Source organism: Heterocephalus glaber, unplaced genomic scaffold, assembly GCF_053883595.1.
Source record: "Heterocephalus glaber isolate CG9 unplaced genomic scaffold, H.glaber_assembly_v1.0 deba00001593, whole genome shotgun sequence".
Taxonomy (NCBI): domain Eukaryota; kingdom Metazoa; phylum Chordata; class Mammalia; order Rodentia; family Bathyergidae; genus Heterocephalus; species Heterocephalus glaber.
Genome location: NW_028258368.1, coordinates 3,928,627 through 3,943,951, shown reverse-complemented (window position 1 = coordinate 3,943,951; position 15,325 = coordinate 3,928,627). Strand labels below are relative to the sequence as shown.

Here is a 15,325-nt window from a genome sequence, read left to right as displayed (position 1 = left end):
GCCCTAGCAGAAGGCTGAGGGGAAGGAGGCAGGGAACTCCTAGAGAGCACCTGCTTCTGCTAGATGTTTGGAAATACATGAAGCCATTTGATCCTCTTGAGTCTGACATGGGACTACTATTTACTCCCTCACCTTAGAAATGAGAAGGCAGAATCTAAAAAGGCAAAATATTTTGCTCCAAATCACACACTCCCAATGGCAGAGCTTGGTTTCTCTCAGGCCTATAATACTTCATGCATCACTTTATAGAATTTCCCTGCATATGATTGTTTCAAGGAAGTTAAAAAAAAGTAGTCATGTAGGGCTGATTGTTTTTGGTCTTGGAGAAAGGAAGGGCTAGGAAAAAATGGAGAGTATTACAGTAGTTTATACACCATCTGATAAAATCTTATGGGTAGCTACTTTCTGTCAAACCAGAATATTCAGGATTCTTTTGAACTGGTACCTACAAAACTTTTACATCATGACCCTCTAAATTTTGTGTCAGTCATATTGCTCTTTGTTACTCTTTGCAAACTGTTCCTAAAGTTACCTGATGCAAAATGTACTGTTCCCGAAGTTGGCTTGCAGAATTCCATGCAATATTTCCTCGTACCAAGACTTTAGCTTTCTCAATCCACTTCAAAATCAGTTTGAGCATTTCATTGTAGTCTTCTAAATGTGATACTGCCTGAAAAGTCAGTAACATTCATGAATGTAAACTCTATCTCCTGAGCTAGAAATCAGTCTTTGATCTCTTTGGATACAACAACCCCAGGGTTGATATTGAAAGGGATCATGAAAACTCATTTCCTTGTTGAAGACCAGTCCATCAAAGGTTTCCCAGTGATTTTAGGAGAAAATCAAAGCCTTAACATGCTTGAATAATTTCTCTTTACTTATTCTCCACTCTCATTTGACCTATCCATCTAGCTCCTTTCTAGCCCTTTCCCACAACCTACTGGATAAGGAGGTGACAGTAGGAATCACAGCATGCCAGGTTTCAATATACATTAGTTACCAATTCCTGATTTTAAGGTGACTCTGAGTATACAAATAATACTTAATCAATTTGTAAATTCAAGTCTATAATCATATTATGATTTAGGTCTAAAATGTCCCTCAAAAGTCTCCTGTTTAGAAGTGGAGGTTTTGGAAGGTGATTGGGTCGTGGGGGTGTTATCCATTGATTAATCCATGGATGAGTTCATGGCTAAGTGTGCTGTTAGGAGGTAGGGACTGGTCAGAAGAGGCAGCTCACTGGATAGGTGACCTGGCAGGGTGTATTCTTGGCCCCAGCTCCTTCCCTCTCTTTCTCTCTGCTTCTTAGATGACATGGATTGAACAGCTTTCCTCCACAGCTTTCCTTCCCCATGCCCTTTTGCTATTCTGTTTCTTCTCTGGAACCAACCAAGCATGGACTGAATGCTCTGGAAACTATGAACCAAAATAAATCCTTCCTCCCTTAAGGTTTAGGTGTTGGGTATTTCACCCCAGGGAAGGAAAGGACAGGAAGTAGCTAATACACTAATATTCTAATGGTCCACTAAGTAAATGCAAACACAAACACACACAGACACACACACACCACATACACACACACACACACACCCCTTACTTTAAGATATCCAAATTTGTCTCACACTGATTTTATAAAACTTATCAATGGATGAGTATTCATTTTACAAAATACTTCTCCAGTTTATGAACTATCCCCCACTATGTCCATTTGTATAACAGTCTTTGTCAGTGAATTATAATGTTATTAGCTATGAAATAAACACAGGTTTACATACAAATCTCAGGAGCACAAGCATGGTGTGAAATAAACTACATCTAAACTTCTTCCTTCACTGCCAGTATCATCTTTTCATTTATTTTCAAGAGAAAGGCAGATGCCTAAAGTTTCTGCCTTCAAGAATTTTGACTGTTAGCCTAGAAAACAAACCTGATTGAGCTTGGAGAGCCGATTCTCAGCCTGCCGAATGGTCTGCTGCTGAAGTTCAGTCAGTTTTCCTATCTTCTTGGCCAATGGCTTGCCCAGGTGGGCATGCTGTTCTGAGAATTTTTGTACTGCTGCATCCAATTCCATTAACTTTGAATTACAGCCATCTAATTCCTCTCCCAGGACCTAGATGGTCATCCAATAAAAGAATACTAGACTATAGAAAATAAGTTTCTCTACATTTTCTATGATCAGGAGGATTATGTTTTACATATTTTTTTATAAAAGCCAAATATTACAAAAAACAATTTTACTTTAATGTACTTTTGTGTGTTCTGGGGTGGAGAGGCAATGCAGGGTGTGTTGCAATCCTGGTGTTTATTTCCTGCATAAGAGGTCTCACATTTTCCTTCTGCCCTACCCAAATGGATTACTCACTTAACTCATCAACAGGGTTAACACAGAATTAACTACAAAAACATGAGTCCCTTTGGAATATATAAACTTATGTTTACAACCTTGTCTCCATTTAATCTTTTCATACACTTTTCTCTTATTCACATATGCATTAGTATTTATTAATACATTCCATGATTAATTATATAAGTGGGCTTATGCTACTACCAGCACATTTATGAATTTCTTTACTACCTACTTTTACTGCTGGGTCTTAGTGAAGTGTGCCGAGAGGTTTTTTTTTTAATTTATCCCTCCCAAAAGTTGACTCTTTCCTCCTTACCTTTTGATCAGTTTTAGCTTGAACTAAATTATCAGTTTTTGTTTTCAGCTTCGTTAAAATCATAGTGAGATCTTTGGCTATTTTCTGAATTTGCCGGCCGAATTCCTGGCTCATGGTCTTGCTCTGCTCAATTTCTTTTACTTTTTCTTGGATCTAAATAATCAATGACGATAGCAAAACAACAATGGTTGAAACTGGATAACAGGTACTAAAAATCTCCAATGATGCTGACTAAAGACATTTCAGTGGACAGTGCTGTTCTGACATTGATGAGCAGAGTCAAAGCAGCCTTACTTACCACTATCTTTATGCACTTACAGCACTCTTTCTGCTGTCGGCCCACCCAGAAAACAACTGGCATATGCACCATGATTCATTTATTAAATAGTTACAAAATACTTCTGTACATGGAAGGCTATGTAGACAGCTGAATCCTACCTTCTCTACTTACTTTGTGACCTTGAGTATTCAAACTCCTTTTCAGTTTTTGCTTTGCCTTCATAAAATAGAAACCCTCCCACTAAATAGTTGGAGGCACAGGCATTTGTTTCCAAGCACCTATTTGTAATTATCTGTTAATGATTTAACTCTTTTCTTAACTTTCCAATTACATCCCAAACGTACAGCCAACAAATACGAAGGTATCCAATGGGAAGGAAAGTGAAAAAGATGAATTAACATTTACAGATTTCTAATGGGTTAGGTCTGATTTGATAGCAAACATTCATATATTTGCTTAAAATAATAAGCTGAAAACAAGATGATAAAAGAGGAGAAAGATTTTCTTTATCTACCTAAAAGGCTGATAAAAAATTCTTTTGTAGGGAGGAAACACACTATTAAAAAAGTGCTTTGTTGGCTATATCTTGGACTGAAAGCCAAAGTAACTGGAATGCATATGAATAACTGCAGTATAGGAAAATATAGCCAGAGACAAAGAAAATCTAAATTTGAGTTTTTAAAAAAGATTGAACTAGCCAACTTATCCTTCCCAACGGACCTTCCAATGTCTAAGAATGAAAATAGGTCAATCAAACACTTAAAGTACAATATAGTATATATTATTCTGTATCAAAATCATGGTACAGTTGAGTCAGATTTTGATGAGATTTTTAAAACTCTCTTGTCTTTTCCTTTGGAGATTCTAAAGAGTACAGCATATGTGTATGAATTTTATAATGTGCATTTCCCATTTCTTGCAGAGGTTTAGAATTAGTATATAATGCTTCTTTATCCCAGATGGAATGGTTTTAACTAAATTTTAATGGCTTTAGTATTTAGCCACCCAAAAAATCCTCAAAATTCACTACTGCTACATGAGACTACTTTTATGACATGAAAGTATATCTTCTTTTTAAGACTAAGGACAGAAATCTCCCTCTGGTCTCAATACCAGAAATGTGTTTGTTATTAAAAATTGCTTTAAATTTGTAGACATTTAGGTTTCCTGTACTCCCTTCCTTGGTTGTTTAGAAGCTAGGGTCAAACTTAAGCACTTCCACTAACAACAGGAAACGTCTATTTTGGTAATGACTTCTTCCTTGCTTTTACCTTTTCTCTTACATCATTCTTTTCCTCAAGTGGTATCACCGACTCACCTGGAATCTGGCTGAACTAGCAGAGCGCCCAGCACACTCTGCGTACTCAATAAATATTTGGTGAACACATGAAATAAATCTTATCTTTGTTTAAGCCATTATTTTAAACATGAAGGGAACCAGATAAATTATCTTTAATTATATGACTTTATCTTTAATTGTATGAAGTCATTGTTCATATCTATGATTATTTGATGTGTTTCTTGCCTATGAAGAAAGCTTTTAACTTAATATTGTTTTATGGTGATCTATTATTTAACTCTGATCCCAAGAAGACATGATATGAAAATTGAGAACTCCATACAAAAGGATGACACTGTAAAAGAATAGAAAGCCACTTGAGGTTGATCCCAGATTTACCTGATCATAGATCTTCAGGTCCAATGCCACTTCTGCTAACTGGAGGGAGATCTCCGAAGGCAATATAGTATAAAGACCCAAGTACTTAGTCTTCTGTTCTTCAGCCATCCTCTCAATGTTCTGTCTATGATTTGTGGCTTCTGTCAGGAGGATCTGAAAAAATGGTCATAATAATAACTTTCTGGGAACTTGATAAAGAACATGAGTTTTATGAGTATAGAGATAAGGCTATCTATCGTTCATCCATATTTGACTGAGAATCACTATTTGATTACAGAACCATCTTCAAATAAACTAAACTTTTCTTTAATCTCTGAATATGGCACGTGTCCTTCTTCACAAGACAAAAGAAAAAAATTCTGGGAATTAATTCTAAATGCTTTTTTTTTAAAGACAGGATTTCATTCTGTTGAGCAGGCTGGCCTTGAACTACTAGATTCAAGTGATCCTTAGGCTACCCCATCAGCTTAAATATCTTTTATATAATTCATGTCTAAAATTTTGAATTCACTATTTCATAAAATATAAAGTATCTAATTAAAATAAGGACAACTGTTCCTTAAACGATAGCTATAAAGAATGGGGAATTTTATGTACCTGCAGTTCTTCAAGTTGAGCATCTATTTCGATTGTTGGATTCCCTAAATATTCCTTTGTCTCTTGAACCCAAGATTTCACAGAATTAATTTGAGTTTCTACCACTTCTCGCTCCTGCAGCTCTTGCTTTACCAACTTTCCATTACTCTTCACTTTCTCTTGCATGCTTCAAAAAAGATTAGAGGAAGAAGGCAGAAATAGATTTGAAATGAAAAGAGCCTCTTAAACATGATGTTGATTTATCAAAAACATACAAAAAAGTAAAACCAAGTTCAGTTCTAATATAACAAAAAATATATGCTATGTAAATTGAATAATTAATCCCTGCAAAATTGAGAGTCGAGTTTCTCCTGTGCCTCTAAATCACCCAATCTAAAGCACTTGGAGAGTGTTGGATTATTTACTTCAAATATACAGCCATCAGCATTTAGAAGTAATGTCTAATTGAAATATTTGTGGCTATCAGAAAGTAACCTTTAAATGGAGAATCATCTGGACATTTCACAATTTTTAATAATGTCCAAACTTCAATTAACAATGTACAAATTTCAACTCTTTATTTGAATGAATGTGAATCTGGTTAAAAGTTTTCAATATGTGTTGTCAGATTAGCCTGACATCAATAATGTAAGAGGTGAATACAGTATGTGTATAAGCCAATATTAATTACTTTAGGAATTCAATTTTTTAAGGATATTTTCTTCTCTGGCCCAAGAAGTGCATCAGGTTGGTTGTTAACATTGAGATTAAGTCTTTCCTACATTCATTAGCAATAAGTGGCTATTAGTTACCTGGACTTTGGTGTCATTCTTGCTCTTATCTCCCAGTAAGTATAATGCTTTAACAAAGTAAATTTCTAAATAACTCTCAATTGTGTGCCTTTCAAGCTTCATTTCTCTTGAATCATTCTATCCTCACCCCTCACCAACCAAGGATCTCCTTGAAAGTACCACGCTTTCACAGGTGTCATTCCCACCTCAATACCTAGCTGAGGTCCACTTGGGCTTCAGCTTCAAAAGAAATGCCTTCTTCTCTTCCTCTCCTACATAAATTGCCTCAGCTTTGCATTCCCTTGGATGCTTTGCACACTTTACTGAAATAGCTCTTTAGTTATCTATCTTTGTTGCTTGACTATAAACTGTATGAAGGTTGACTTAGGTAAGTTTAAGTACTACCAGGTCTATCGTTTGCACTGTTAGATAAAAAATGGAAGCGTTTAGCAAATTGAAAAACAGAGATGATGAAAATAGATCCCTACGTTTTGAAAGTGGCATGAGGAAGCACCCCTGTACAGAAGTACCATCATTGTCCCTTTGGGTTGACCCAAGCATAATAATGTTAATGAGTGTGGGTGTATAATTACTTGAGGCACCGATCTTGCATAGTGGTGATTTCCTGCAGGATGGGTGGCTCTTCTCCATCGAGGAGGGCTCCATCCTGGAGCATGCTCAGTGCTCTTTGCTGCAGCATCCCCAAGGCCAGCTGTTGCTGGTCCAGCTCCAGCACACATGTGTCATAGTACTCAAGAAAGTCCAAGAGTTCTGCTTTGGAGGATTTCTCTGCTGAACTTCCAGGTAACTTATCTTGCAGCTGATCAATGATTTCAGTGGCTTTTTTAACCTAATGGGAAATGTACATATTATGAAGCTCAAAAATCAACTGTAAAAATAGGGTAATTCTAGTACCAATAAGTGCCATATTTGACATAGTGTATCAAAGAGCATTAAAGATAATGGTTTAAACTCTGAATTTCAGAAAACCAAAATAGGAACAATCTCCTTAACATGAAAGGAAACACCACCTCTTTAAATCTGGATTTAAAACTCTGGTCTCCAAATCATATCAGGGCAGTCAGGTAGAAAAATTTAAAAACTAAACAAACAAAAAACTGTTTCCAATATTTAAGTTAACACAAATATATGCCTTTGAGTCATGAAAATGTAGCTTAAAATATTGAATGCTAGTTAAGTGATGGAAGAAATTAAATATAGGATTTGAAAAATGAGTCAAATTCTTGCTGATTTTCATGGCAAAGAATATGTATTTTGCACTTTTTCAAGACAGGGTAAAAAAGCAAATGGGGTTCAAATCAGCTGGACTTCCTTGCAAAATGTAATTGCTCGGTTCTCTAATTGAAATCATTTGACCCTGACTTGGAACTACATTGAACACTGTATGCTGCATTTTGCATGTCATTGAAAAAAGAGATTTTAAAAGGCTTTTTACTTTTATAAGGGCAATTTCAAAAAGGACCAAAAGTTCTGTTTTTAAAAATATATTGTAAATATCAATAAAAAAATAACTTGAGCCCATCAGTAGTGGAAATCACCTTATTGTTCAGACCCTTCCACTCATCCACTGTGTCTTCCAGTATTTTCTCTTGGTCCTGGGCCACAGCACGGAGACGCGTCCAGCGCTGCCAGACAGTGGTTGTTGACCTACTTAGGGTTGCTTTGCTTGGATCATTTCCGAATTTCTCCAGTTGTGAAGCTTTTTCCTCTAGGGCCACAATTTTCTCATGGAAAGAATCAACCTCTGACACTAAGGCCTACGGTGGGGGTGAGGAAAAGAGAGAAGTGGTGGATGAGAGATTGATTCTTTAAAAATTCTATGGATTTGGGGAAAGCCCAGAATTACCTGCAAAAGGAAACATTTCTGTACAATTAATTTTCATCTTGTAACTTACTTTTCACTGGTTTTCAAAACTGAGTTACGCTTGAATTTTTTTTAAGGTAAGGTGGATATTTATTTATTAAAAGTAAAAGCCTATTTGCTACTCAAGATGCCGTTTTTCCCATTTTTAAAAAGCAGCAAAAGTACAAGCAAATGGATTTTGGTATTTTAATATGTTAGTCTTCCTTATATTGCTATGATAAATGAGGAAAACTTAGTCATTACTTTTTGAATTTTATTTATTTTTATTTTATTTATTTTATCTACAGAAAATATTTACTGACATTTACTAAGAGCCACATCTTATTGGAAGCAAACTCCTCTCAATGTCTCTTTTGAACCTTAGCTGTGCATTTCCAATGAGAATCCAAAAAATGTAGCAGCATTCAATTATACGGAAACTTCTATGAAATGTGATTAATTATCCATCATATTTAAGGAACCAAAATAGAAATGGAGATTTAATGATGTGTTTTTTCAACCATCATGTTGAAAAGAACCATTACAATTATAATTAAGATATACTTTAAGAGCACAATGATGCATACATACACATATTTATAGCAGAACAATTCATAATAGCTAAATCTTGGAAGTGGCCCGTATGTCCATCAACAGATGAATGGATAAAGACATGTGGTACTTATATACAAGGGAGTACTACTCTGCCATAAAGAAGGATAAATTTGAGTCATTTTAGGAAAATAGATGTACCTTGAGATCATAGTACTAAGTGAAGTAAATTAGGTATACTAGCTTAAATATCACATAACTTCTAAGAGAAGTCCAAATAATTTTAAAATAAAAGAGAGGTAATAGGAAACATGGAGCTAGATCTTCTGCAAGAGGTAAGGGGACCCAAAGACAGAGGGAGGAAGAAGGGAGGGGAAAAGAAAGGAAATAAAAAGATCAAGATATGGTAATACATGTACCCACCTCCTAATCCAAATGTAAACATTATGTACAGCTAAGATGTAATAATAAACATTTTAAAATAAAAATTACAAAAAATACTGACCTTGTGTTGTGACAATTTTTCTTCTGCTTCATGACTGGAAGAAGTCTTCAACATGGAAAACGCAGACAATTTCTTTTCCGCATGGTTCATCAATTCAATAACCTCTTCCCTTGCCTTCTGATAATCTTGCCACTGAATTGTGCATCTTGAAAAATCCCAACAGAACTCAATAAGCAACATGAAATCACCCGCTTCTACACAAAGCTTTAGTGTCAGTATGTCTAAAGATTCTTAGGGAATGAAGTCACACACTAGCATATATCATTAGTATATTTCTATTTTCTGTGTGAAGATTCACTTTGCTGAAATATCAAGCACTAAACCACTCTAAGTACCTCTGCAAGAGATCTAACTGGGCATGGGAGTCCTGGATGACTCTCTGGCTCCTCTCTTCCAAGGAACTCATTTTCTGCGCGAGATCTTCTTTACCAGTTGGCTTGATGAGTGGGTCCAACTTGACCACCAGGCCTTGGAGCTCCTCCAGATTACTGTGGAATTGATCCTCTGTACTGAAAAACTCCATGTGGCTCTTGAGATTTTCCTCTGCACTCTCCACATCTAGGCCATTGCCTGCCAGCTGTAACATTTCTTGGGCATCCTCAACCCAATCATTAGCTGCTTGAAAGACTTGATAATACCTTTGACATTGACTATATATTTCAGTCAAGGTAGCCTGAAAAACAGTAATTGCAAATATAATCAAGCTCCAATTGCAATACATTTGCAGGAGATAGTTTCACTTTTTCTACTTCTCCAGTTTTTGGTCCCATGAATGTACAGGTACAAGTGACTTGATAACTTGATGGAATTTTTTTTTGTGGTGTCACCCCTCATCACCTTTTATTTTTCCTCCCACTATTTTTGCTATAACTTTATCATTGCATTTAAAATAAATAAAGAAGAGGAGAGATGGAATAAAAATATATGTTGATATCCTGAGTAGTTCTGAAACTTTCCTCTCTCTACAGAAAACAATATAATGCTTAGTGATATGTGGCAAGTTGAATGTTTAGCACAGTACAATTATACCTCAGTTGGTTAAAAGTGGAACAACACCAGACATCCAAACTAGCAGTCACCAGACCACATAGTGATTACTACCATGAAACAGTATCCTCTGAGTCTTGAAGAGAGACTGAAATAGAAAAGTGTAAGTCTGGAAGGCTGGCCCTTTCAAATCCAGGAGGAAAGGACACACTGCAAACCAGCCATCAGTGAATGGCTAAGATAAGCCATGCTGTGCATCAAAGAAGACAGAAGCAGTGAGAAAGTACAAAAAAGGTCAGCTCTGAATAAGGAAAGAATGGAGATAGCAAATATTTCCAATGACTTGACCTTCAGTTATTTGGGTCAAGACAATCAATAAAACAAGATGGCAGAAATAGAAATCTCTTACTAGATTTATGATTTGGGTTTTTAAAAAATCCACTCAAAAGAAGCAAGCTTACATGACATGTTTTTCAAGACCGAAAATTTCATTTGTTACCACTCACTCTAGGTCTATCTCTATTTATACCTATAGCTATAGGGAAACAGTTTAAAAATTTTTTTAACAATGCTTTTTAGTTAACATGATAAGGTAAAAGTATGCCAAACACACAAGTTTAAGATGTCAGAATTTTACCTGATCAAATTTATTAACATTTCAATCAAATATTAAAATAAAAGACTTACTATTTAGAGCATTAACCTTAATCTATGTGGAAAATAAAGGTAAATGATAGTTAAGATTCATCAGGGGCTACCTCCCATCAGGCCCTATGCTAAGAAGAACCTAACGAGGGAGGTATCATGTCCTCAAAATTGAGAAGTAAAGGATGTGAGTAATTAGTCAGAGGTCAATTAGCTCAGGCTGGCTTCCTCCAAGGCTTTATATAACTGCTACATTATCTTGAAGAAATCTGTTACCTAAACAGCTAATTGAAATCTCCTGGAATCAGTGCCTGAAGACAGACAAAAGAAAAGGTGGAGGTGAGGGGCACAAAGGAAAGAAGGGGATGGAATTAAAATGAGAGAACGAAATAATGGAAACAAAGTCTTTGTAAATAGGGAGGGATGGAGGGGTTGAAGGGAGGGCAGGAGAATGGGGGAAAAAATAAGAACCAAGAGAGATTATGTAAAGGTGCAAATCTCCAATGATGAATGTCATTGTATTGTATACCTAAAATGTACCAATAAAATTAATAAAAAAGAAAAGGTTTACAGGAGGTAATCCTCTGAGTGCTATTGTATTTCTTCTTATTTTCAAATGCACAGACTACTCGAGGTATAGAGCAGCCACACTTGGACGCCAATCTAGGAAGTTCTATACATGCTCCCATTTTTCTTTCTGGTCCCCAAGTTTTCTGCTGTGGTACTGTACAAGGAAGCAAGATAAGGGAGGCATTCCTCCCTGAGGAAGTGACAATGAGATGGGGCAGCTAACAGGTCATCCCACAGAGAAAGAAGCCTCAGGTCAGAGTTTTGGCTATATCACCCTCTTGCCTCTCTCTCTGAAGTCACCCCATCCAGTGTTATCCTCGAAATTCTAGGGTTCACATTATGTAAAAAGGGTTTTCATTGTTAACCAAATTTGTTAATATTCTAATATAGTCATTCCCAAGTCTCTATGGGAGATTAATTCCAGGACCCCCACAGATACCAAAATCCAAAGATACTCAAGTCTTTTACATAACTTGGCACAGTAGCTGCATAACCTATGCACAGCCTCCTCTATACTTTAAACAAATCATTTCTAGATCACTTACAATACCTAGTACAATGGAAATGCTGTGTGAATAGATGGGAGGCTATTTTATTTAGGAAATAGTGACGAAGAAAATAACTCTGTATGTCCAGAATTTTAAAAAATGTATTTTCTATCCAAAGTTGGTTGAATCTGCTAGGAATTATATTATTAAAATTATCCACAACCTCTCAAAATGAGAGAGGACTGAAATATTACGCTAATATAAGAAAAGTAAAGTAACATGGAAGCTCCATGGAAGAACATCATGTGCATACACAATAAAAACATCCTTTTAAGTCACCATCAAAGACAGTTCTATATAGTATCATAAAAGAAATACTTGAGGAAGAAATTCTAAACAACCAAAAAAAAAAAAATAGACTTTCTCAGATCTTGTTTAGAAATAAGCAAAGTGAAAGAGCCAGACCAAATGTTTTTACTGACCTGCCGGGCACGCAAAGCTTCCTGAACGTCTCCATCCAGCTTGGCGAGCTCAGCAAGGGTGTGTTCCAAATCAGCGGAAATCAGCTCCTTGGCTTTAGTGAACTTCTCCTGCTCCTTGTTACTCAGGGCGCTCATGATCCTCAAGCTGGACTGGACCTCCTCCTGATGGATCTGAACCTTGCGGATTTCCTCCTGGATATCCTGGAGGCTGAGGTCCAGGCATATGGCCCCACTGAGCTCCACCTTTACCCTCCGAAGCCAGTCCAGGGAGCGGCTCATCTCCGTCTGGAAGTCCCTGCTCTGCACCATCCGGGCTTCACACTCTGTCACCGTCTCGCCAATGCTGGATGTCAACAATGTCAGCTCCTCTTGCCAAGCCTGGACCTGATGCTTGGCTTTCTCATAAGCTAAAGGTTCCAGAAGCAGAGCAAGGTCCTCCACGTGCAGGGCCACTCGCTTCAGCAGAATTCCTGAGTCCTGCAGACTCCCAGCTAGGGAGTGATACATTTTGAGCTTCTCCTCCGCGGGCAGCGTCTCCTCATTCACTTTGGACTGCTCTGTTTTCACAGTCTCTAGTTGTCTCTCTAACTGTTGGCACATCTTTATGTGCTCCTTATAAGTACTTGTGGTGTCTTCTAATACGCCTACCTTTTGTTCTGCTTGTCGCTTCAGCCTGTGATATAAAGTGACAAGATGCAGCATCTTGTCTGGCTGCCAAGGTTGACCTGTGCTGCGAAAACTTTCTTTCTTCTGATTCAGCTCATCTACTGCTTCCCCGAGGGCCACCACCTCACCGAGAAGGGCCCTGCAGCTGTCCTGGAGAGTCTGAGCCTCTTCAATGATCAGGTCTGTGGGGATTTTCCTCATCTTCAAGAACTGATCTTTGAGTTCACCCAGAGTCTGGGTTGTCAACTCAATCAAGGAAGCATACTCTTTCCGAGCAAGTATTGTTTCTTGGACTTTATAGAACTTGTCTTTAGCCAAGGCAACAATGACATTAAATTGTTGTGGCAGAGCATTTAGCTTCTCACTGAGGTAGGAATGATCGACTTCATTCAGGGATGGTAACATGGCCTGCCCGGTTCTCTGGAGTGTAAGTAGCAGATTTTCATACTCTGGAGATTGTTCTAGAATGTGTTGGTATTTGTCCAGTTGTGCATGAAGCTCAGTACTCTCATTCATGAGGTTGATTTCAGGAAATGTAACAATATCTGCTTGTTTGAGCCAGTGACAAGCTTTATCAAAATCTTCCTTAAAATGCTTTCGAGAAACTAGATTCTTCTCTAGTTCTTGTAACCGATGGCTACACTTTTGTAAAACACTGTCATAAACACTTTGCAGTTCCTGAAGCTTACCCAGCACCTCACCCTTTTCCTGCTCTGTGACTCCTTTCATTAATTCTCGACCCTGGGCCCAAAGTCCAGTGACTTCGTTTTGATAAGTCTTGAGGCTGGCCTGTGCACTCTTACATGTTTTAACCTGCTTGCTCACATCATCTGGTAATAGGCAGATGTGTTCACGGAACAAGATCTTCCGCTCATGTTGATGAATTTGGCTGGTTGCCTGGAATACTGCCATGAGAAACTGGGTTTTCTCGGACAAGGCTTTGTTTAAGTACTTTCTTCTCTGGCCCACGAGGTCACTGAGACAGTTCACGTGTTTCTGTGCATCAGAAAGCACCTTCTGGATCACCTTGCGCTCATTGAGGCCAAGATCGGCCATCACCCTGTCAGTATCCTTTGTGAGAGACTTCAGGAGCAGCTGTTTGGCTTCCAGCTCACTGCAGATGGCCAGGTGATCCATGAGGAGGTTCTGCACCATATCAGGCGGGGGGCTCTGCTTCAGAGCCTCAGCAATATTGGGCTGTTGCTCTTCTGCCCACTCCATTAGCTCCTGAAATCTGGACTGCACCACATTGAGTTCCTCCAAGTTAGTGACTGACACTTGGATTTTCCTCTTAACAAGGTCCTCAAGCTGAAACCAGCGCTGTTCAAAGTGGTTTGTCTGTTCTTTGACTAATTCCTTGTCATCTAGATTCAGATGCTCTATCATCTTCTGCTTTTGACCTTTCAGGTCTTCAATGGCATACTTTCTCTCTTGCAAGGCCAAGGCTAACTTTTTCAAAGCTTCCAGGTGGACAGCGGTGCTCTCTGCATCAGATCTGTAAGTATATTGAAAGACACAAGAGATAATTAGTTCATATCATGTTAACTTACATTTCATCATTTAAGTGGGTGTTCTTAGCCCAGGATCACCATGAGTGGCTCAGTTCATAGTTTATTGATAGAAGTATTGTAATTACTATGGAATATGAGTCTAGTTGATCTATTTCTATATCAGAGGGTGAATCGAATCAAGTTGCCTAGGTACATCTCTACCCTCCTTTTGCCGATTAATGCTGGCCTTCACTCACACCTAAGATACTTCTAGCCTACTGTGGCTCTCATCAACTGTGCAGAATCTGCATACTAATGAGATCCTTGATGATCTGTATAATATTAAACAATGTGAAGCATTAATCTGTTGCTTTCTTTAAAATGACATTTAAAAAATTAATAAGAGATTCATGATTTATGTACTTTCATACAGGCATAAGATCCAAAAAACAACAGAATGCTAGATGGTTGTAAGTATGACTAATGGCTCTAAGAGTTATTCAGCTGTTTGTCTTGGTATTTTTGAACAGTTATGTACTCAGATTTTTGAAATCTTTAAAAACAAGTGTGAGATGCAAAGAATTCTCATCCTTTTGATTTCAGAACACACTTAAGAAACGGCATCTATTTATATAGTCTCTTACAAATATAAATATAAAATGATCAGTTCTGTAGTACAAAAAGCAGGCCTGGGGGAGTGTGCTGCATTCTGTGCTGGACACATTAGGTCTGAGGCATCTGTGGGCCTATTATAAGCCACAAATATGGGGCTTTGTGCTGAGATAGACTGGATTCATCCCAAAGACCAGTAACATGTTGAGCATCAAAAAGGGTAAACATATTGGAAAACACTACACAAAAACAGATACAAAATATCACTATAATTTAACAATATCTAGCATAATATTGAGTGCTTTTTATTGCAGCAAACTCACAAATCTTGACAGAAGTACAGATTTTAATAATTATAATGATCAAAAGTGTGAAAAGGCTTTCCTATGATGACCCAGTGTATGTGGGGGAGACCCTTACTTTTCAAAGAAAAAGTTAAGAGGGGTTCAATCACTATAAAATCTCTAGGGAAACAA

The 15,325-nt window shown here is 37.6% G+C and overlaps 1 protein-coding gene across 18 annotated transcripts in view; it reads right to left on the bottom strand.

Moving 5' to 3' along the window:
* The window catches only part of Syne1 (spectrin repeat containing nuclear envelope protein 1), a 473,610-nt gene that overhangs the window by 172,865 nt on the left and 285,420 nt on the right, over window positions 1-15,325 (bottom strand). For all 18 annotated transcript variants that reach the window (XM_087193553.1, XM_087193567.1, XM_087193559.1 and 15 more), the window contains 10 exons: window positions 12,082-14,242; window positions 9,245-9,582; window positions 8,910-9,054; window positions 7,548-7,766; window positions 6,582-6,838; window positions 5,219-5,384; window positions 4,622-4,774; window positions 2,664-2,816; window positions 1,928-2,110; window positions 533-670 (listed from right to left, as the gene is read on the bottom strand). In XM_087193553.1, coding sequence (XP_087049679.1) covers window positions 533-670; window positions 1,928-2,110; window positions 2,664-2,816; window positions 4,622-4,774; window positions 5,219-5,384; window positions 6,582-6,838; window positions 7,548-7,766; window positions 8,910-9,054; window positions 9,245-9,582; window positions 12,082-14,242 — 3,913 coding nt within the window. The remainder of the gene's footprint in view (window positions 1-532; window positions 671-1,927; window positions 2,111-2,663; window positions 2,817-4,621; window positions 4,775-5,218; window positions 5,385-6,581; window positions 6,839-7,547; window positions 7,767-8,909; window positions 9,055-9,244; window positions 9,583-12,081; window positions 14,243-15,325) is intronic.